The sequence below is a fragment of the Dama dama genome, chromosome 23 (assembly GCF_033118175.1).
Source record: "Dama dama isolate Ldn47 chromosome 23, ASM3311817v1, whole genome shotgun sequence".
Taxonomy (NCBI): Eukaryota; Metazoa; Chordata; class Mammalia; order Artiodactyla; family Cervidae; genus Dama; species Dama dama.
This window is the reverse complement of record NC_083703.1, coordinates 23,276,125-23,297,669: the sequence shown is the minus strand read 5'-3', so window position 1 is coordinate 23,297,669 and position 21,545 is coordinate 23,276,125. Positions and strand designations below refer to the sequence as shown.

At 38.7% G+C, this 21,545-nt stretch overlaps 1 protein-coding gene across 2 annotated transcripts in view; it reads left to right on the top strand.

Annotated features, from left to right (window-relative positions):
* Positions 1–21,545, top strand: part of NEBL (nebulette) — a 365,265-nt gene that overhangs the window by 298,855 nt on the left and 44,865 nt on the right. Inside the window, exons 12-17 of one of the 2 annotated variants that reach the window (XM_061126176.1) lie at positions 2,007–2,117; positions 5,981–6,091; positions 8,678–8,788; positions 15,538–15,648; positions 15,816–15,926; positions 20,565–20,669. The exons of the other annotated variant lie outside the window; for it this stretch is intronic. Of the exons in view, the coding sequence (XP_060982159.1) occupies positions 2,007–2,117; positions 5,981–6,091; positions 8,678–8,788; positions 15,538–15,648; positions 15,816–15,926; positions 20,565–20,669 (660 nt within the window). The remainder of the gene's footprint in view (positions 1–2,006; positions 2,118–5,980; positions 6,092–8,677; positions 8,789–15,537; positions 15,649–15,815; positions 15,927–20,564; positions 20,670–21,545) is intronic. 2 annotated transcript variants of the gene reach the window in all.

Here is a 21,545-nt window from a genome sequence, read left to right as displayed (position 1 = left end):
TTAACTGATTCTCCCCCTACCCCTGGCTAATAACCAGTGACATCAGAAACTTTCAAGGAAATTTCAAGGCATCAAGAGAAGAGATCAATTACAAGATTTTTTTTCTACTTATCCATTTAATTCTCTACTTAAGATAATGCTAGGTCACATCCACATAGTCACCTGACACTGGTTCCTGTCTATCCCAGTGAGATTTCTTCTGTTGTTTTTTTGGGGGGGCAGAGGGGGTGAGGGTGGGCAGAGGGGAATCAGACACCAGACACAGATGGTTTTGTCTATAGACACATCCAATTTCTGTGGGTACAACCAAGTTTTTACTTCAAAGGGACAGAAGTAGTGGGCAGTTACTATCAGCTGTTACAACCACAATGCTAGACTCCAGGCATGATCAATGGGCAAATCTTTTCTAGTTTTTAAAAACAACATCAAAACAGGACGAAATGATAATTTATTTCTTCTTTTTATTTGGCTGCACCGCGTGGCTTATGGGATCTTTGTTCTCTGACCAGGAATTGAACCCTGGCCTTGGCAGTGGAAGCACCGAGTCCTAACCACTGGACCTCCAGGAAATTCCCAAGAAATGATAATTTCTAGACAGCAAAACCCTCCTAGGAATTTACTGAACATTACATGTGCTTTGTTGAAATGTTATGATACATCTTCTCAGACAAAGGGCATGTAGATTACTGTGGCTTGTTGAATTTCAGAATTGTTTAATTTCTTCTTCAGGGGAGAGAGGAGAAAATAATTACTTGTATTTTTCATATCTTGTATTTTCTTGAGCCAATAAAGGGGAATTTGATCAAGAATGGTTCAGTGACTGTTTAACCTGAATCAGTCAGTTCTTTTTAAGTGAATTGACAGAGCAGGTAAACTTGATCAAAATTCAAAAGCCCTATGAAAACTCACATTTAATGGGATGACTCACTGGAATATCTTTTGTTCTAGTCTGTTTGGGCTGCTCTAACAAAGTACCACAGACTGGGTAGCTTAAGCAATAGAACCTTATTTCTCATAGTTGTGGAGGCTGGAGGTCTGAGGTCAGGGTGCCAGCATGCTGAATTCTGGGCTGCAGACTGCTGTCTTCTTGTGTCCTCACATGATGGAGAGCAGGGAGGGGAAGGAAGCAGGCTTGTTAGTGACTCTCTGAAGGACGTGAATCCCATTCATAGTCTCTCATGCATGGTGGCCTCAGCTAATCCTCATCACGTCCTGAAGGCCCCACCTCCTAATGTCCTCATGTTGTGGGGAGGTAGGGGATCAACATACAGGTTTTGGAGGGACATATTCAGTCCATAGCACCTTGTCTGCGTTCTGAGAACAGTGCATAAAGTACTGTATATACCCTTCACATCGCCGCCTTCTCTTTCATTGCTAGTTGCTGTTAGTGCCCATTCGTGTCCGTCATTGCTAGCGCCAGATTTCAAATTGATTTCCCTCTGTCTTGTCAGTGAACCACAGCCCAGATAAAGGTTTCTACTTTCATGAGCCATTTGGGTTCTCTGCAAGTTTAAGACTATATGAAGTTGTCAGGTAAATTTACCTGAGAGACACAGGTCTCAAAAATCATGTTACTTTTCTGACAACAACATGAAGAAGGAGCTACTGGTGTCTCAGGGTTACCCTCATTCTCTCCTGGCCCTGCTGACTCCACTTCCCCGTACCTCTTCCTCAGTCACGGGAACACCCACGCTGAGGACGCCGCTACCATTCTGGTCTCACGGTTCCTTGATTTTTTTCCTGTACTAGTTCACTTACTTTCTTCTCACCAAGAAATCCTGGAATGTAAATGCATGATTAATGTATCCTAATGTTGCATTTCTGTATTAGGAATGATGGTAGCATATGATCTGAGATATTATGTTAAGGTTGTTAGTAGGAAGACTCAGAGGTGATAGAATTATATAAGAAAAACATCGATTTTGTTCCAGGAACTCTTGTTCTGTTATCTTTTCAACAGTCACTGGTATTTTCTAAATTTAAAATTATGTGGTCTTACTTTACAGAAAGTTTACAGAGAGGATTTTGAGAAGGACATTAAAGGAAGGTCATCAATGGATTTAGACAAGACTCCAGAGTTTTTACATGTAAAGTACATCACCAACCTTCTGAAGGAGGTATGGTCCTACTATTTACTCTATAGTTCTGCAGAAGAAATTTAAAGAAATAACCCAGAAAATATGTACTAATCAATTCTCTACTAATTCTCTAATTCAGTGTTTGAGTTATTCATCCATTACTCTTTCATTCACATTGACCTTCACTAATACAGTTTTATGTTTTCATTAAAAACAGGAAAGTGTTAATATTTCCATTTAATGTTGAAGGACGAAATTACCCAGATTTCCTTGAAAAACTTGAAAAATACTTTGATTTTATGTTTGGCTTGTAGCTTAGAAGCCCTATAAGTAGTTTTATAGCTTTACAGCAGTTAGTTTTTTAAAAAAATATTTTCAGTGTGGATGAGGTTAGCTGGATTCTCTCAAGTTTAGTTATTATAAACCACATATTAGAACCAGCTTTTTCTGTAACTTCTCTGCAGCGTTCTTATGACATTTGATATCAGAAATGAGGTGATGTGTGAAGGTCTGGATAAATGGTACATTTATAAGTGGCTTGTGTTCTAAGTAGGGAAAAAATAATATATTTAGCACATACAGCATAAGAATTCATTTCCATTTTTCATTTTATACTCAGCAGCATTTCCCCCCAACCCCTAAGCTTAGTGGTACATTTTGGCTCACAATGTTGTTAAATTTGTTGAACATTAAGGCCCTCAAATCTAACAATTAAAAATATCATGTTCACAGTTTAAAAGTTTTGTTTTTGTTTCTGCTTTTTTTTTTTTTTAATAGTTTCTAAGTAACTTGGAACTCTTTCAGTTCTTTGTTTAAATAGTTTCTCTTTACATTAAGAGAAAGCATCAGAGAACTCCATTTCATCCTAAATTTTGAGCAGAAGAAACTATCCCTGAAAGAAGTGTCTTAAACCAGTGGAACAGAGTATAATTACCTGCATAGATGTTAATCATCATGAACTTCTTTAATAACGAAACGCCAACTGGCTTTAGCATTTAACTACTCGTAGAAATTTAATGTGATTCACTGTTGTAATGTATCATGGAAGAGAATTCTTGCTACCCTATGTCTTCTCACTTCTAGTTCCTGTAAAATTTTTTGAAGTTAAAGGGTGATCATGTGACAACTTCCTGCTATTATTGTCTTCTATTTAAATAATATGCACTATTTACATGAATTTTTTAAAAGAGAGTCTTTTTATTATTTACATACAAATGAAAATGTGAGATCTATTTTGAGAATTGTAATTGACTTTAATATACATACTATTGCCATTTTCTTTTATTTTTCTTTGTGAATGAATCTTATTTTAGACTTATTGATTCAGAATGTATGCATCAGTATAAGAAAAAAGCCCAGAGACTATGATTAAAAATCTTTTAATTAAGTTAGTGATACTGATATCTAATTTTAAAAAGAGACTCATGATTTAATGAAATTGTGACTTTGTTTTAAATGTGTAAGCATTTGGCTTCAAATTGTCTTTGCATTCTTTATGGTTTTTGCATTTCTGTTGTCATATAATGTATCTTTTTATACTTAATTTTATTCCCTCAGTTGTCCTTGACACTGGTATAGCAAGTATTTTTATTTTCATTTTGTCCCTGTGAAAATCAAGGCTCAGTTACTTAAAGTCCTCTTGAAGGTCACAAGACCAACAAGTGAAAGAATCCAGGTCATTTGACTCTAGAGCTCTTTCCAAAATTACATGCAGGTCATTACAATGTCTTGTAGGCTATTAGTTAAGCAGAGGACCAGCTAATTTAATTAAACTGGACAAACAGAAAATAACATCAAATGAACCCCTAGAATTAACTAGAATATGATTTCTTATCCTTAAAGGAAGTCTCATCTTTCATCTGACAAGTTAGTCATAAAGGTAACTTAACTGAATTGAATTAAGATATACATTGTTTTCATAATTCAATTAGTAAGAAGACAAATTCATTAGCACAAACCAAAAAAAACCATATTATATGTACAGATTAAAGACATTTGGATCTACTTAAAATATTATGTTAAAATGGGTGAAATTCAGACTATGTATTATCAATTTGTAGGAAATTATTTGGTTTTACATATCTTCGAATAAAATGGAAACAAAAAATTGGCTAAATCAGTCCTTTTGATTTTTGTAATTTTTCACTCTTTTCCAATTATGTTCTTTTATTTATTTATTTTTTATTTATTTATTTATTTTTTTATTAGTTGGAGGCCAATCACTTCACAACATTTCAGTGGGTTTTGTCATACATTGATATGAATCAGCCATGGATTTACATGTATTCCCCATCCCGATCCCCGCTCCCACCTCCCTCTCCACCCGATTCCCCCGGGTCCTCCCAGTGCACCAGGCTGGAGCACTTGTCTCATGCATCCCACCTGGGCTGGTGATCTGTTTCACCATAGATAGTATACATGCTGTTCTTTTGAAATATCCCACCCTCACATTCTCCCACAGCGTTCAAAAGTCTGTTCTGTACATCTGTGTCTCTTTTTCTGTTTTGCATATAGGGTTATCGTTACCATCTTTCTAAATTCCATATATATGTGTTAGTATGCTGTAATGTTCTTTATCTTTCTGGCTTACTTCACTCTGTATAATGGGCTCCAGCTTCATCCATCTCATTAGAACTGATTCAAATGAATTCTTTTTAACGGCTGAGTAATATTCCATGGTGTATATGTACCACAGCTTCCTTATCCATTCATCTGCTGATGGGCATCTAGGTTGCTTCCATGTCCTGGCTATTATAAATAGTGCTGCGATGAACATTGGGGTGCACGTGTCTCTTTCAGATCTGGTTTCCTCAGTGTGTATGCCCAGCAGTGGGATTGCTGGGTCATATGGCAGTTCTATTTCCAGTTTTTTAAGAAATCTCCACACTGTTTTCCATAGTGGCTGTACCCACCTCCCAGAATATTGGAAATAAAAGCAAAAATAAACAAATGGGACCTAATGAAACTTAAAAGCTTTTGCACTACAAAGGAAACTATAAGTAAGGTGAAAAGACAGCCCTCAGATTGGGAGAAAATAATAGCAAATGAAGAAACAGACAAAGGATTAATCTCAAAAATATACAAGCAACTCCTGCAGCTCAATTCCAGAAAAATAAATGACCCAGTCAAAAAATGGGCCAAAGAACTAAACAGACATTTCTCCAAAGAAGACATACAGATGGCTAACAAACACATGAAAAGATGCTCAACATCACTCATTATTAGAGAAATGCAAATCAAAACCACAATGAGGTACCATTACACGCCAGTCAGGATGGCTGCTATCCAAAAGTCTACAAGCAATAAATGCTGGAGAGGGTGTGGAGAAAAGGGAACCCTCTTACACTGTTGGTGGGAATCCAATTATGTTCTTTTAATTATGTTCTATTTTATAGACAGCTTTCAAAGAAATACTTCAAGTAATTAGTAAGAAGCATGCATTCTTAAGACCTTCCTTACCGTTTAAAGGGAAGAGGGGTGGGGTGGGAAGGGAGATGGGGGGGAGATTCAAAAGAGAGGTGGTATATGTATACCTTTGGCTGATTCATGTTGAGGTTTGACAGAAAACAGCAAAATTCTGTAAAACAATTATCCTTCAATAAAAATAAATAAATTTTAAGAAAGGGAAGATATCTTTTAAAAATATGGCTCCAATATGGTGCCAAAACATGTGGGAAGACAGGATAAAAGAAAAAAGATTGATAGTATTGGAAACCACACAACCATGACTAAAAGAGAAAATGAAGTATCTGTAGGAAATAAAGAGCATGAATGCTTGGAAATCTGGTTCATTCCTTTCTAGAAATATTTTCTTTCTGTGGTCTCTGGAAACACATGTAAAACAGTATATAAATTAAAGAGTTTCCCAGTAAATTTCAAACAGTAATATTCTTGTTTCATAGAAAGAATATAAAAAGGATTTGGAAAATGAAATAAAAGGGAAAGGAATGGAGCTTAATTCCGAAGTACTTGATATTCAAAGAGCAAAACGAGCATCTGAAATGACTAGTGAGGTGAGTTCATTTATTTAACAATTGAGAATATGTGAATTTTCAGCTGATTTCCTTATCTGTAAGTCTTTCTCAGAGATTTACAGTTGACCTTTGGACAAAATGGACTTAAACTGTGCAGGTCCACTTATACATACTTTTCAATTGTAAATTCTGCAATCCTCCACAGTCCATGATTGGTTGAATCTGTGAATGCTGAGGAACCTTGGATGTGGAGGAACCTCTCACGTGGAGGGCTGATGATAAGTAATAGGGGAATTGACCCTCTTGTCTGTGTTAACCGTATATAAATGTTCTGCAGCTTTTATGTGTAAGATGGTAATAAGCATTATGTCCTAGTAATCTTTTTGCAACCAATGAATTTTTTTTTTTAAAGAAGGATGCTCACCATCTCCTGTCTATATAGTATGAGAAAAATGAACATTTCCTTATTTCAGAAAAAATTCTATATACTTAACCAAAATAATTGAATAAGATTTAATGTCATCTTTTAAACTAGTGAAAGGCAGATTAGGAAGGTGGTCTGTTAGTAACTACAGTTTAAAAGTTCACATGCTCACTGGCTGTCCCAGTTCTTGGCTAGCTACTGAGTCCACTTAAACCTCTTTATAAAATGAAAGTGGCCATTACTCACTTTACATGAAATTTTTTAAGAATGAAGTGCCTCTGAAGTGCTGTAAGTCCTTTTATCTCATTACTTTGTTAGCAAATAATGACACTGTCTTTGAGGAGAGTCTAGCTGACTTTAACAGTGAAGAAATTTAAGACTTTATCCACATATGTCAATAAACCATGGTAATGATAATGATGATCACAATGATGATATTGATGTGACCGTATTAGTCAGGTTGCAAATGATCGAAACCCAAGTCAAACCTGATTAAGAAACTGTTTTGGTTTAAGAACAGAGAAATCTGAGGATCACATTCATGTTGGAATTTGAATACTGTCCCTTTTCCTTCATCTCTCTCTTCTGTTATCTTCACTCTTGCTTTGCTCTTGAGAGGCTGTTTCTATGTGATGGCACCTCTTCACGACAGTCATGTGTGACTCTTTGTGACCCCATGGACTATATAGTCTGTGGAATTCTTCAGGCCAGAATACTGGAGTGGGTAGCCTTTCCCTTCTCCAGGGGATCTTCCCAACCCAGAGATCGAACCCAGGTCCCCCGCATTGCAGGTGGATTCTTTACCAGCTGAGCCACAAGGGAAAGCCAAGAATACTGGAGTGGGTAGCCTATCCCTTCTGCAGTGGATCTTCCCGACCCAGGAGTTGAATCGGGGTCTCCTGCAGGCAGATATTTTACCAACTGAGCTACCAGGGAAGCCCCCTCTTCATGACAGGGTAACTCATCTCTGTGGCCACTAATCCCAGTAGGAAGTGAGCATCTGTTTGCTTACAATACTATTAAGGTCTAAGGATTGGGTCTTACTGAGCCACCTTCTGTCTTGCGCCCAGACTCAACCCAGTCATTCTCTCTGGAGTCAGAGGAGTGTCACGTGCTGATGATCTGGTATGGTTCTCAGGGTCACCACTGTTCAGCTCACTTTCTAGTAGTTTAATGGTGTTTTAAGTATAAAATATTCTAAATTGATATGTGTTTTTTAAAGATTTATATTCATCTTTGGCTTACATTTTTTACATAAATTAAAAGAACTATTAAAAGCATTTTAGTGGAATTGAAAATATATGTAGGAAAAATCACACTCACCCCAGAACAACCCACCCAGAGTTGATGGATTAAGAGAGATTAGAGGTAATTCCTTAAGGGAAAATTGTGGAACTTTTTGCCAGAAGAGGTAGAAACAACACTGTCCACCATGATGTCTTTGACTAACGTTGTCACCACACTTATCTATAGCAGTAATTTTCTATAAATTTTTTTCTGTTGTGGGTGATATATCTAGTGACATTCAGAGTTCAATTTTGTAAATTACTTATCAGTAATACATGGGAAAGGTTTTTCAAGCTCTCAGTGGCAGAGTTCATCCAAAGAGAGTTGATGGCAAGACAGTGCCAGGAGCACCAATAAACCAGGCCTTAGCATGTGGATTTAGGAGTAAAAAACTGGAAAAAAGCTCTCAGTTACTGAAAACGCACTCTGTTCTGGGCAGTAGGCTACTTGCAGTCTCAGCGATCCTCACAGTGATCCTGCACAGAGGAACTATAATCCTCATTTTGCAGATGAGTAAACCAGAAATGTGAAGAAACAGTTCCAGTATCACACACGTGGCCACGAGTGCTCTGACCACAAAGTCAGTCTTCTTTCTAAAACATCCACTCATTTAAACTTGCCTTCCGATCCTTCTGGCCCCAAGACAGTTGTCACTGAAGATTGTCACCTGGCAATTGGCTTTATATAGCAAAAATCTTGAGAGTGTATATACTCTTCTTCAGTGAGGATAGTGAATATAGTTCTAAGCAGTTCAGAAAATTTAGGTCTAGATGATCATTCATAGTACAAAGTAAGCTCTGTTTTCTTCTTTTAAAAAAAAGAGACCATGTTTAGCTATTTTTGGTATCATTGAATACAGATATGTCTTTGTCCTCTCAGTGTCTGAGTATTGCAAAATGTTGCTTTTTTTATAGAAAGAATACAAGAAAGACCTGGAATCAGAAATTAAAGGGAAGGGAATGCTAGTTGGCACTGACACCCTTGGAATTCAGCATGCCAAAAGAGCTTCTGAGATAGCGAGTGAGGTGAGTATTGAGAGCGAGTGACGTAGACCTGGAGGCTCCTGTTTTGGAACTTAACAAATCATAATAACAAACTGATTAATACATGGACTTTTTCAAAGCTTCCTGTGACTAGTTTAACAGTTTGAAATGGAAACCATTCACAATCATCATGCTTACTGGAACAATTCACAGTTTCTGCTTTGCTCATTAACTTTAAGTATGTCGAAGAAAACTTGGAGAAGGGCATTTTAATAGAACACACAGACACAGACACGGATACACTTTTTTACTTTATCCCATAATACAAGTTTCATGTTAATTTTACTCTATGATTAATATCTTCATACCATTTTTTTTTTTTTTTTTTGAGGATGGATCATGTGCTACTTGGCACATTTCATTTCCAGCTAAGTGAGCAGAACTTGAAAATCACACATTGAGATTGTAACATGAAATGATGCTATTTTTGTTTGTTTGGTTATGTGTTCTCAAAATATGCTCTGTTGACCTCAACAGTGTGTCTGAAATTTCTGTAGAATCAGCATTTTTTGTTGAAGTTCTTTCATCTAAAACCATTTCTTCTTCATGTAATACATGAACGACAGGATATTGAAGTTTTGTCTTAGATGCTATGATGTGATAGATATAAAATAACAAAGTTGTAGGAGTCAGATCTTACATGTATTTTTCGAATGAAATAGCCCAGAATTAGTTCTACATCTCTTGAACTCCCCCAGAAATTTTGAAAATATAGAAAGGCCACTGGAGCAGAGAGTGTTTGGGAAGAGATGATTTAAAAGAAACACGTGTAAAGTGAAAGTTGGGGTGCAGGCTAAGGGGTGCAGCTCCCATACCTCAAGGCTGGCTGGGGTTGAGGCTCCAGTCGCACTACTCTGAGAGCTATGATGTGACATTTGCATTTCGGCAGAGCTGGCTTAGGACTGACTCCCACTCAGGGAATCTGGAGGCTGAGAAGTAGCTGAATAACTACCAGGGGAGTTACTGCTGTGCTGAGATCTGCCTCCATCCCCAGGGTTAGATACTGGCCAGGGGAATGGAATGGTGATAACTTTGTTTCAGATACAGAAACTAGGGATGGCCTAGAATTCTTGACCAAAAGCGATTCCATTTAGAAATGGTGGGAGTGGGGTGGGAGGATGCATGCTGAGCAGAGACTTGAAAACCTTCTGCCCCTAATTCTACCCCTAGTTCTGTCATCCTCCTGAGAGATAGCCATTGTTAGGAATTTTCTGTAGAGCCTTCCAGATCTATTTTTCTGTGTATATAGATAACTATACATTTGTGCACAAGGAACTGAATAAAACCTTAAATAAATACGATGTACTTTGAGCTTGCTTTTCTTACTGAATATTATGGACCCTTTTCCATGTTCAGTTCAGTTCAGATCAGTCGCTCAGTCGTGTCCGACTCTTTGCAACCCCATGGACTGCAGCATGCCAGGCCTCCCTGTCCATCACCAACTCCTGGAGTTTACTCAAACTTTTGTCCGTTTAGTCGGTGATACCATCTAACCATCTCATCCTCTGTCGTCCCCTTCTCCTCGGGTCTTTAATCATTCCCAGCATCAGTGTCTTTTCCAATGAGTCAGTTCTTCACATCAGGTGGCCAAAGTATTGGAGTTTCAGCTTCAACATCAGCCCTTGCAAAGAATATTCAGGACTGATTTCCTTTAGGATGGACTGGTTGGATCTCCTTGCAATCCAAGGGACTCTCAAGAGTCTCCTCCAACACCACAGTTCAAAAGCATCAATTCTTCAGTGCTCAGTTTTCTTTAGAGTCCAACTCTCACATCCATACATGACCACTGGAAAAACCATAACTTTGACTAGACAGACCTTTGTGGGCAAAGTAATGTCTCTGCTTTTTAATATACTGTCTAGGTTGGTCATAACTTTTCTTCCAAGGAGCAAGTGTCTTTTAATTTCATGGCTGCAGTCACCATCTGCAGTGATTTTGGAGCCCCCCAAAATAAAGTCTGTCACTGTTTCCACTGTTTCCCCATCTATTTCACATGAAGTGATGGGATCAGATGCCATGACCTTAGTTTTCTGAATGTTGAGTTTTAAGACAACTTTTTTACTCTCCTCTTTCACTTTCATCAAGAGGCTGTTTAGTTCTTGTTCACTTTCTGCCATAAGGGTGGTGTCATCTGCTTATCTGAGGTTTTTGATATTTCTCCTGGCAGTCTTGATTCCAGCTTGGGTTTTATCCAGCCCAACATTTCTCATGATGTACTCTGCATATAAGTTAAATAAGCAGGGTGACAATATACAACCTTGACGTACTCCTTTCCCCCATTTGGAACCAGTCTGTTATTCCATGTCTAGTTCTCACCGTTGCTTCTTGACCTGCATACAGATTTCTCAGGAGGCAGGTCATGTGGTCTGATATTCCTGTCTCTTTCAGAATTTTCCACAGTTTGTTGTGATCCACACAGTCAAAGGCTTTGGCATAGTCAGTAAAACAGAAGTAGATGTTTTTCTGGAACTCTCTTGCTTTTTTGATGATCCAACAGATGTTAGCAATTTGATTTCTGGTTCCTCTGCCTTTTCTAAATCCAGCTTGAGCATCTGGAAGTTCATGGTTCATATACTGTTGAAGCCTGGCTTGGAGAATTTTGAGCATTACTTTACTAGTGTGTGAGATGAGTGCAATTGTGCGGTAGTTTGAGCATTCTTTGGGATTGTCTTTCTTAGGGATTGGAATGAAAACTGACCTTTTGCAGTCCTGTGGCCACTGCTGAGTTTTCCAAATTTGCTGGTATATTGAGTGCAGCACATTCACAGCATCATCTTTCAGGATTTGAAATAGCTCAACTGGAGTTCCATCACCTCCACTAGCTTTTTCCGTAGTGATACTTCCTAAGGCCCCCTTGACTTTGCATTCCCGGATGTCTGGCTCTAGGTGAGTGATCACACTGTTGTGATTATCTGGGTTGTGAAGATTTTTTTGGTATAGTTCTTCTGTGTATTCTTGCCACCTCTTCTTAATATCTTCTTTTCCATGTTACTTCATGTAATTCTACCTCATTGTTATAGAAAAATTGTGTTCTGTAACATGGATATAAATATGCAACCATTTGCCTTTAAAGTCCTGTAGGCATTACCACATGTCAATGACACTTAAATATATTATAATAGGGACTTTACATAACATACTGAAAATCCTCATTTTTTTCCTTGGATCTGCTTCCTTCTTTCTCCCCTTCCTTTGCAAGTGGTATCAGTGAAATCCCAGAAGTTACTTTGATTCCTCTTGTCAGCAAGTTTTATTGACTCCACAACTATAATGATTTCCTAGGTCCATCTACCTCTCCCCACTTTTGTCTAAGCTACCATCTCTATCTCCTGGATCATTGCAGTAGCTTCCTAAACAAGATTCTGCTTCCAGTGTTGACCTCATTCTCTACCCAGAAGCCAGAACAATCCTTGAAGAGTTAAGTGTTCTGATTTCTCCCACTGAAAACCCTCCAGTGGTTTCCAGTCACTGCAGTGTGGGCACTGTACTCCTTGCTCTGGTGTGGTGCCATACGCCCCCTCCCACTCCTTCTCAAACCCCTGCTCCCCTCTTCCCTTGCTCATTGTATTCTAGCCTTAAAGGCTCCAGGCTGGCTGCACCTCCACAAGTTTTACGGTCTCTGTATAGCTCTGTTTCTTCCTGAAACTCCTTCCCCTTGTCTTTGCATGGCTGGCTCTTTCTTGTCCTTCCTTTATTGAATTTATTAGTACTTCCTTATGGTGGCCTCCTTGGGCTTCTGAGTAACTGACTACCTAGCAGCTATCAAATCACTACTTATATTTTCTGTTATTTTTGTTATTATGAAGAGAGTGCAATATCCAGTGTTCTTTCAAGGTCCTGGATTGGACTATGGGGGCGGGATGGGGAATTTGGAGCTGGAGAAGAGTCTTCAAAACCATCCTCATGGGACTGAACTTGAAGCCAAAAGAAAGTGTACTTTCTCTGGAGAAAATAATGTGGAAAGAATAGAAATTTTGCATTTCACACTTTTACCTAAGAATCTTCTATGACATATTCCTTTTATGACAAGTTGGAGTGTTGCATGTTTCCTTAGAATGGTAATACATTAGTTTATTCAGAGATAGACTGATTGAGATGTCTCTGTATACCTCGGGACTGTATTTAGTTGACACTTGAACAACACAGGACATTAATTCCCATATAATTTACGGTCTGCTCGGCATATCCATGGTTTCTCCACACCCACAGGTTGAAACAGCCACAGACCATATAGTGCTGTGGTAGTTACTACTGAAAAATATAACCATACAAGTGAAGCCGCACAGTTCAAACCCATGTTTTTCAAGACTCAGACTCACTAGGAAAATGGTGCATTTTGGTTATTGAGAACCCACAGGAAAAACAGGCCTTGAAGAGTCAGCTGTACTGTGGCCCAGGCCAATTCTGGTGATGCTGTGTCTTTGTCATCCAGAGTCTCATTTGCATGTAATTATAGCTATGTTGCATTTTGCTCCAATGACAGGTTCTCAAGTCCTTTTCAACCAGACTTTAGGACTTTGCTATAGTTCAACGTTTGTTTTTTCAAGTAAAGTGAATGTGCTATTTGTTACACAGATGACCTCTCACAGTTCAACTTTCCTGGTACCAGTGGGCTTGACCATGTGACTTTCATTAACAAATCTGACTCAGGCTCTTGGAACATAGATGTCATCATGTTTTTCTTTTAAGTTTTTCTAAGTTGTAAGATATTTTATTATGCATCAATATTAGCTGATATGACTAGAGTCCATGTAGTCTATTTATGTGCTTTTGAATGTTTTAGATTTGGAAATTCATATTGGAAATATTAAATGACATATTTCTATCATAGAATTTTGATGGTAATCTACGATCAATACCTCAGTTTCTACATATATTGTCTTTCAAATGAAGTGTTTTGCTTTGGGGTCTTAGGTAAAAACAGAGCTTTTTATAGGCATAGTGATAATTCAATATTGTTAGTTTGAAAGTTAAACATTTTTACTTGAATGTTTAACTTTATTATTATTTCACTTCAGGAAAGTGAAACTGAGACTGTAAGTCAGTGAAAATAGGCAGATTTATGGGTAGCAGACTTATGGGTAGATAGTAAATAGCATTTCTCTAGATTGAAATTTTTGTTTACGACTTCTCTAAGTTTACAACATCACAAATAAGCAAAGCAAAATTTACTTTATAGCATGGAATCACAAATCTTGAGTATGTCAGCATAATAGGAAATAATTGTTTTTGAAGAAATTTAGTAAGGTATAGTCAGTAGTTGCCTTTTAATGTAATTTTCATTGAAGAGTAACATACATACAGAAAAATGCTCATATTACAGGAATAAGAATAATCAGTAACTTTAAAATGTGACAGGAGTATCTTAAGACAGTTGTGTGTGTGTAATCATGACATTTTATAGGTAACAGATAACCCAGCTCAAAAAAGCAGATAATTTTTATTGTTTTTGTAACCCACCAGTAGAGGAATTCTTAGGCATGACTTAGTCTAGGACTTACATAGTGTGATTCTGTTTTAGTTTCTGACTTTCTCTTCTCAGGCAGGCTTTCTTCTCCCATTTGCAAGGAGGCGCATGGCTGCTCCCAGGGCTGCAAACTTCTCCATTCATGTCCAGAAGGAAAGAAAAGTCTCTTGATATATTGTGTGGAAAGAGAAATGTTCCTTTTCTTAAATGTACCAATTGTGAAGGGCCAGGAGTGGGGTATAACGATTTTCTTCAGCCCAGTAGAGTCCTTGCACTGGGGCCAGTCTCAGCCAAGTTGGAGGGCTTAGAACAGGAAGCAGCGAGTTGCTCAGTGACAAATCAAGGAGCTAATGAAGGAAAAACAGGAGTGAGATTCCAGGAGGCAACCAGCAATTATTCACTACAGAATGAGATACAACAATTTTTTAAAATCAATACATATTTAATTAAATGTTTTCAAAGTATAACATTTTGTCAACTAGTCAATAGCAATCTAGCACATGTATTATAAAGTTACATATATATTATCTTCCACAAGAGATGTAATTATACTTTAATATAGTCTATTTAATATGGATTGGGGCTTCTGCCAGTAAAGATGAGAAGAATATACCAATGGCCATACCAAAGCACATGAAAGGATGCTCAGCATCATTACCATCAGTGAAATGCAAAAGAAAGCCATAGTGATGTATTATTTTACACCCACTAAAAGGCTAGGATAAAAAAAACACAGATTATAACAAGTGTGAGTGAAGTTGTAGAGAAATTGGACCCCTTCTTGTGTATTGTTGTTAGGATTGTAAGACGGAATACTCACTTTGGAAAACAGTTTGGTAGTTCCTCAAAAGGCTAAACAGAGTTACTATATGACCCAGCAATTTCACTTCTAGGTTATGTACTCAAGAGAAATGAAAACTTATGAGATGTGACATTTTTACACTAACATTTTACTGATATTCATTGAATTATATATTAACCAATATTTTATCAATTTATTGAAATATAAATATTTTCCTTCACCTCCCTCTGTTTTCTTTCTTAAGTCAGCTTAGTAGAAAAAAGCTGCCTGAGTCCTTGTGGTCACTCCAAGTTGTGTTCTGCCACAAATTAAGTCTTTGTCGTTTCCTAGAAAAAAAGAAGTGAATTTAGGTCCAGTTTATTTCTAAAAGCCATGATCTTGACATCAAAAATGACATCACGTTTTTCAACGCAGATTTTCAAATTATTGTAAGGCCCTAATTTCAGGTTTTATTTTCTGCAGAAAGATTATAAAAGAGATCTGGACACTGAAATTAGAGGGAAAGGCATGCAGGTGAGCACAGACACTCTCGATATCCAGAGAGCCAAGAAAGCATCTGAAATGGCCAGCCAGGTAAGAAACTAATGGGACACAAAGTTTAAAACAAACACATCAAATTGTGTACAGAAGAAATATAAATGGTGTTTCCACATGTGTGACATTGAGATTCAAACATGTAAATGTTTGCATTGCTATGGAAGACCATGCAAAGCTCTAAAGATTGTTTTCCGTTCTTTTAGAAAGAATATAAGAAAGACTTAGAAAATGAAATTAAAGGGAAAGGAATGCAAGTGAGCATGGATATCCCAGATATGCTTCGAGCCAAGAGGGCATCTGAAATCTATAGCCAGGTTGGTAGAGAATGAAGATGCTCAGGATAATATAGTCTAATATCCCATCACCTTCTGCTCTGTGTGTCTCTGAGATTTGTGTCTTTTTGAGGGCTTTCTATTCAAATTCAGTGCACTCTATTATAAAGTAACCACTGACCAAACTTGATTATCTCAATAATGAAAAGGACAACTGCTGTAGATTCAGCTCAACAAACATTATTGAGCATCAGAGCACCCCTATTAGGTGCCTCTGTTTTGAGTCCAAGGACATTTTGACCTTTTTATTTCCATTTTTTTATTCCATTGTGAACTTGGCTCTAATGCTTATCCTGCAAAAAAATACAAAGAATTTTCTTTTATCTACTTCATCATGTGTATTTTAATTTAAATAAACAACTTAAACTAAGAATAAGTTAAACTGTACAAGGTATAAGGTGAAATTGAAGATTAACCAAAATTTAATGTGAGATCTAAGTTTTGTTGATGAAATTTATTTGCCAAGTATATCTGTGACAAATCCGCCAGAAAACTGGATATAAGAGAAATAATGACCACAAAAGAAAGTATATAATGGAAGAAAAAAGTTATTGATAAAATCTGATTTGGGCAAAGTTATTCATTAGTGAATAATTTATTTGCTATAATATTTGATATAAAAAGAATGAATCCCAGTGGAGAAGTAGTATAGGGGAATGAAAAAAAAATAAGGCAATGAAGAAATTGAATTTGGTTAATGGGGTTTATGTTGCAATAATTTTTAACAAAATTTGACCAAATTTGTCAAAATTCTGACTAACAAGCAAGGAATTGAAACATCCACTGGTTCAAAATGAGAGTGTCACGGAACTCAGGTTTAGGGGCTAGTCACGCAAGGATTCAATATTGAGAGACAAGTGGTGAGTAAAAGGAAAGATCGCTTTACTGAGGAGGTCAGCAGTCCTGGGGAGAAGGTGAACTCATGTTCCAAAGAACCAACTATCCTCTGCTCTCAGGGGCAGGAGTTTTTAAAGGGGAACTTTCGGGGTGTATAGGCAGAGGGAGTTGGTGATGGACAGGGAAGCCTGGCGTGCTGCAGTCCATGGGGTTGCAAAGAGTCGGACACGACTGAGCAACTGAACTGAGGCAAAGGGAGGGGGGCTGTGAGCAGAGAAGAAGAGTCAATTCTGACAGTCATCTTTAAATTGATCATGTGGTGGTCTGGTCAGTGTCATCTTGATTATTTTAAGTGCAGTTAATCTTCAGTTCCAAGATTGGTTTGTTCCCATTTCCTTGAGTCCATTTCTCAAAATTGTGGCAGCTTATGTCATGGCTATAGTCTGTTTCATCATGTAGTTTTAACTTCTTCCATCTGGTGGAGGTTTCAGCATTTACAAAACAGGTCAAAGGATATGGCTGAAAATATTCTCTATAGCTCTTGAGGAAGAACTAAAGGTCCTTGACTTTGTTTAATGGCTACATTTTATTTGGTCTTGTTTCATTGCTTTCCTTTGTTTCCATAGTTCTAAATTCTCTGATTAAATTTATTCTCTAAAGTTTTTCTATAGACAAGAGGCAGGAGTTGGGGGTAATGGGGGAGTGGAGTCTCTCCTGGGAAGTCCCCATGGGGTCCTGCTCCATTTCAAGGGTATCGTGATGCCAGAATTAAGCATTTATCAAAGGAGCTGCCTGCTTCTCAGCCTTCTTCAGTGACAGAGCAGTTGGGATGTCCTGAAGTGTGTTCATCTGTCCTCAGTGTCTCATGATGGCACACGAACTTGGAGAAGTTGACACTAGTTATATCAGCTAAACTAAAAATCATAAATTCTTAAAACGGGCATATTGCCATTTGATTCAGTGGAGAAAAGTTGGCAAACTCATTCATGCATTCAGCAGATACTTCTTGAGCACCCTTTACCTGCAAAAGTAGACATGGATTTTTGCCTTTGGAGAACTACTGAGTAATCTAATTATCAAATAATCATGCATATATAATATGACAAATTATATGTCCTACTAGAAAGTAAAGATAACAAGAGTAAACCCTTCTCATAGGAAGTGGTGCCTGAGTTGTTAGAATTCCTGCTTTAATTTAACAGTGTTGATTTTTTGAGTGTGATATGAGGGTACATCTGATTTTAAAGAACTTTAGTTATTTGAGATACAAGGAGATGCTTAAAAGGGTTTAGTGATGCTGTGGTGCATCTCACTGTGAACAATACTCTCCTTCCCTAACAAGCAGCAGTATGCCATGCAGTTACCTTCACTGACTTTGGACCCAGAGTGGCTGGGTTTAAATCCTTGTTCTGACACTTCGCTAGTGCCTCAGTTTTCCCAAGAGTGGATAATAATAATACCTGCTTGTAGGATTATCTTTCTCTGATCTTCTAGGAGGTATCTATCATTCAGCAGGTTGCCATTCTGGACTCGAACCTTGTTGCCTTGCCTTCCCTGTCCTGCTGTCCAAAGGCTGGGGCTGGAAGCTTCTCCTGTGACTCGCTAGGGCCTTCATTGGCACCGCTTCCTTTTTACTCCACTGCTGGAGTTGCTTTCCTGTTTCTCCACTGCTGGAAAGCCTTCCTTGCCCTGCCCTCAGGTCTTAGGCAGCCCCAAGCCTCCCAGGAGCTCCAGGATTATATTTCACAAAGGAAAGGGCTGGAGGCTTAGGTGTGGGGCCAAGAGCTACAAAGGGTGCAGCCTTGCAGGCCGGAGCCTGTCCCTCCGCTTTGGCCTCCAGACACTCTGTTCCCCAGCCCAACCCTAGGACCCCACAACACTGCCTGCCCTCGGCCCACCATGGCTTCCCCAAGTTTTGAAACCCAAAACCCCTGAGCCCCTGCACTCCCCCACCCCTCACCTCTGGTGCGAGCTGAAACTGGAATACCAGACCACACCTGACCTGCCTCCTGAGAAATCTGTATGCAGGTCAAGAAGCAACAGTTAGAACTGGACATGGAACAACAGACTGGTTCCAAATCGGGAAATGAGTATGTCAAGGCTGTATATTGTCAGCCTGCTTATTTAACTTATATGCAGAGTACATCATGAGAAATGCCAGGCTGGATGGAGCACAAGCTGGAATCAAGATTGCCAGGAGAAATATCAGTAACCTCAAATATGCAGATGATACCACCCTTATGGCAGAAAGTGAAGAAGTAAAGAGCCTCTTGGTGAAAGTGAAAGAGGAGAGTAAAAAAGTTGGCTTAAAGCTCAACATTCAGAAAGCTAAGGTCATGGCATCTGGTCCCATCATTTCATGGCAGAGAGATGGGGAAACAGTGGAAACAGTGACAGACTTTATTTTTCTGGGCTCCACAGTCACTGCAGATGGTGACTGCAGCCTTGAAATTAAAAGATACTTACTCCTTGGAAGGAAAGTTATGACCAACCTAGACAGTATATTAAAAAGCAGAGACATTAGTTTGTCAACAAAGATCCGTCTAGTCAATGCTATGGTTTTTCTAGTATGGATGTGATAGTTGGACTATAAAGAAAGCTGAGCATTGAAGAATTGATACCTTTGAACTGTGGTGTTGGAGAAGACTCTTGAGAGTCGCTTGGCCTGCAAGGAGATCCAACCAGTCCATCCTAAAGGAAATCAGTCCTGAATATTCTTTGGAAGGACTGATGTTGGAGCTGAAACTCCAATATTTTGGCCACCTGATGCGAAGAGCTGACTCACTGGAAAAAACCCTGATGCTAGGAAAGATTGAAGGCGGGAGGAGAAGGGGACAACAGAGGACGAGATGATTGGATGGCATCACCAACTCAATAGACAGGAGTTTGAGTAAACTCTGAGAGTTGGTGATAGGGATGCCTGGTGTGCTGCAGTCCATGGGGTTGCAAAGAGTTGGACCCAACTGAGCGACTGAACTGAACTACTATGTAAATGCTGGCCCTAGTAGAAGGTATTGCCTAGGATATATCTGAGCTCATAATAGTACATTTAGTAGCAAAAGGAAAATGGAGATTTTTATCTCTAGTACAAATACTAGTACCTTTTCCTTAGTCAAGTGTATCTTTATCTGAAGTAGGAAGCCAAGTATAAATCTAGAAGCATGAAGACAAGTAAGCAAAGAGAGTCAGGTTACTGGTAGGAGTTATAAGGGCTATTTTGAACAGGAACTGGAACTTCTCATGAGAGAGTAGCTTCTAGGCTTAGGACTTCCATAGAGGTCAGGCTGTCCCAGAGTGTTTGTATAGTTTTGGGTGGGAACCATTGCCTGAGAGAAGGTGAATGTGTTTTCCTAGACTGTTTGCTTACTCTGTTTGCATATGCTGTTTATTTTTACTGTTCCATAAATACATCATAGAGTTTGACAAGACTGAGAGGCTGAGCACACATACAAACACATCAAGAGCTGGTTTGAATCCTAAGCTATGTGGGCTTCCTGGGTGGCTCAGCTGGTAAAGAATCCGCCTGCAATGCGGGAGACCTGGGTTCGATCCCTGGGCTGGGAAGATGTTCTGGAGAAGGGAAAGGCTACCCACTCCAGTGTTCTGGCCTGGAGAATTCCATGGACTGTATAGTCCATGGGGTCACAAAGAGTCAGACACAACTGAGCGACTCACTTTCAGGTATAGCAGAGTTGGAAAAAGTAGTACCATTTTCTCTTTGTCTCTGTCTGTCTTGAATATGGCACACAGAGTTTCAGATTCACATTCACTTTATATTTTTAGAAAAAGTATAAAGATGAGGCAGAGAAGATGCTTTCTAGCTATTCTACTGTGGCAGATACTCCTGAAATTCAGAGAATTAAGACAACTCAACAAAACATTAGTGCGGTGAGTAGCCATTGTCTCTTTCCGGTTGTCACCTTGAAATGATGTTTTGAAAGGGGGCTTTTGTTCCTCAGTCTGATTTTTTTTGCTGCCTTGCTTCAATTTTCAGTCAAATGCATATCTTTCCTTCTTTAAAATCATAAGAATACCAAATGTTCTTACAACTTATAATTGATCATGATTATTTTAGAATTACAGATTCAAATTTCCTTTTTAGGTACAAGCAACAGCTACTTTTAACTGAATTTTAAAATTTCATTCAGGAAAGAGATCTTACACACATATTTTACTTTGAAGATAAAAATAGTCATATGAAGTGATTGCCTTCCTGGTCATTGATTAATTGCATTGATAATATATCTAGGGACTTACTAGGTTATAACCAATTCCTAAGGGCTTCCCTGGTGGCTCAGTGGTAAAGAACCAGCCTGCCAATTCAGGAGATGTGGGTTCAATCCACAGGTCAGGAAAATCCCCTGGAGAACGAAATGGCAACCCACTCCAGTACTCTTGCCTGGAAAATCCCATGGACAGAGGAGCCTGGTGGGCTGCGGTCCATGGGGTCGCTAAGAGTCGGACACGACTGAGCGACTTCACTTTCACTTTTCACTTTCATGCATTGGAGAAGGAAATGGCAACCCACTCCAGTGTTCTTGCCTGGAGAATCCTAGGGATGGGGGAGCCTGGTGGGCTGCTGTCTATGGGGTCTCACAGAGTCAGACACGACTGAAGTGACTTAGCAGCAGCAGCGACTAAAGACCAACAATCAATTCCTAAACTTTCATATTTTTGTTCTGAGGAATAGGAATTTTATCAGCACCATTGATTAAGATAGTGGGCTTATATGTAATAGCCCATGTAATAAGTGGGTTATATGAA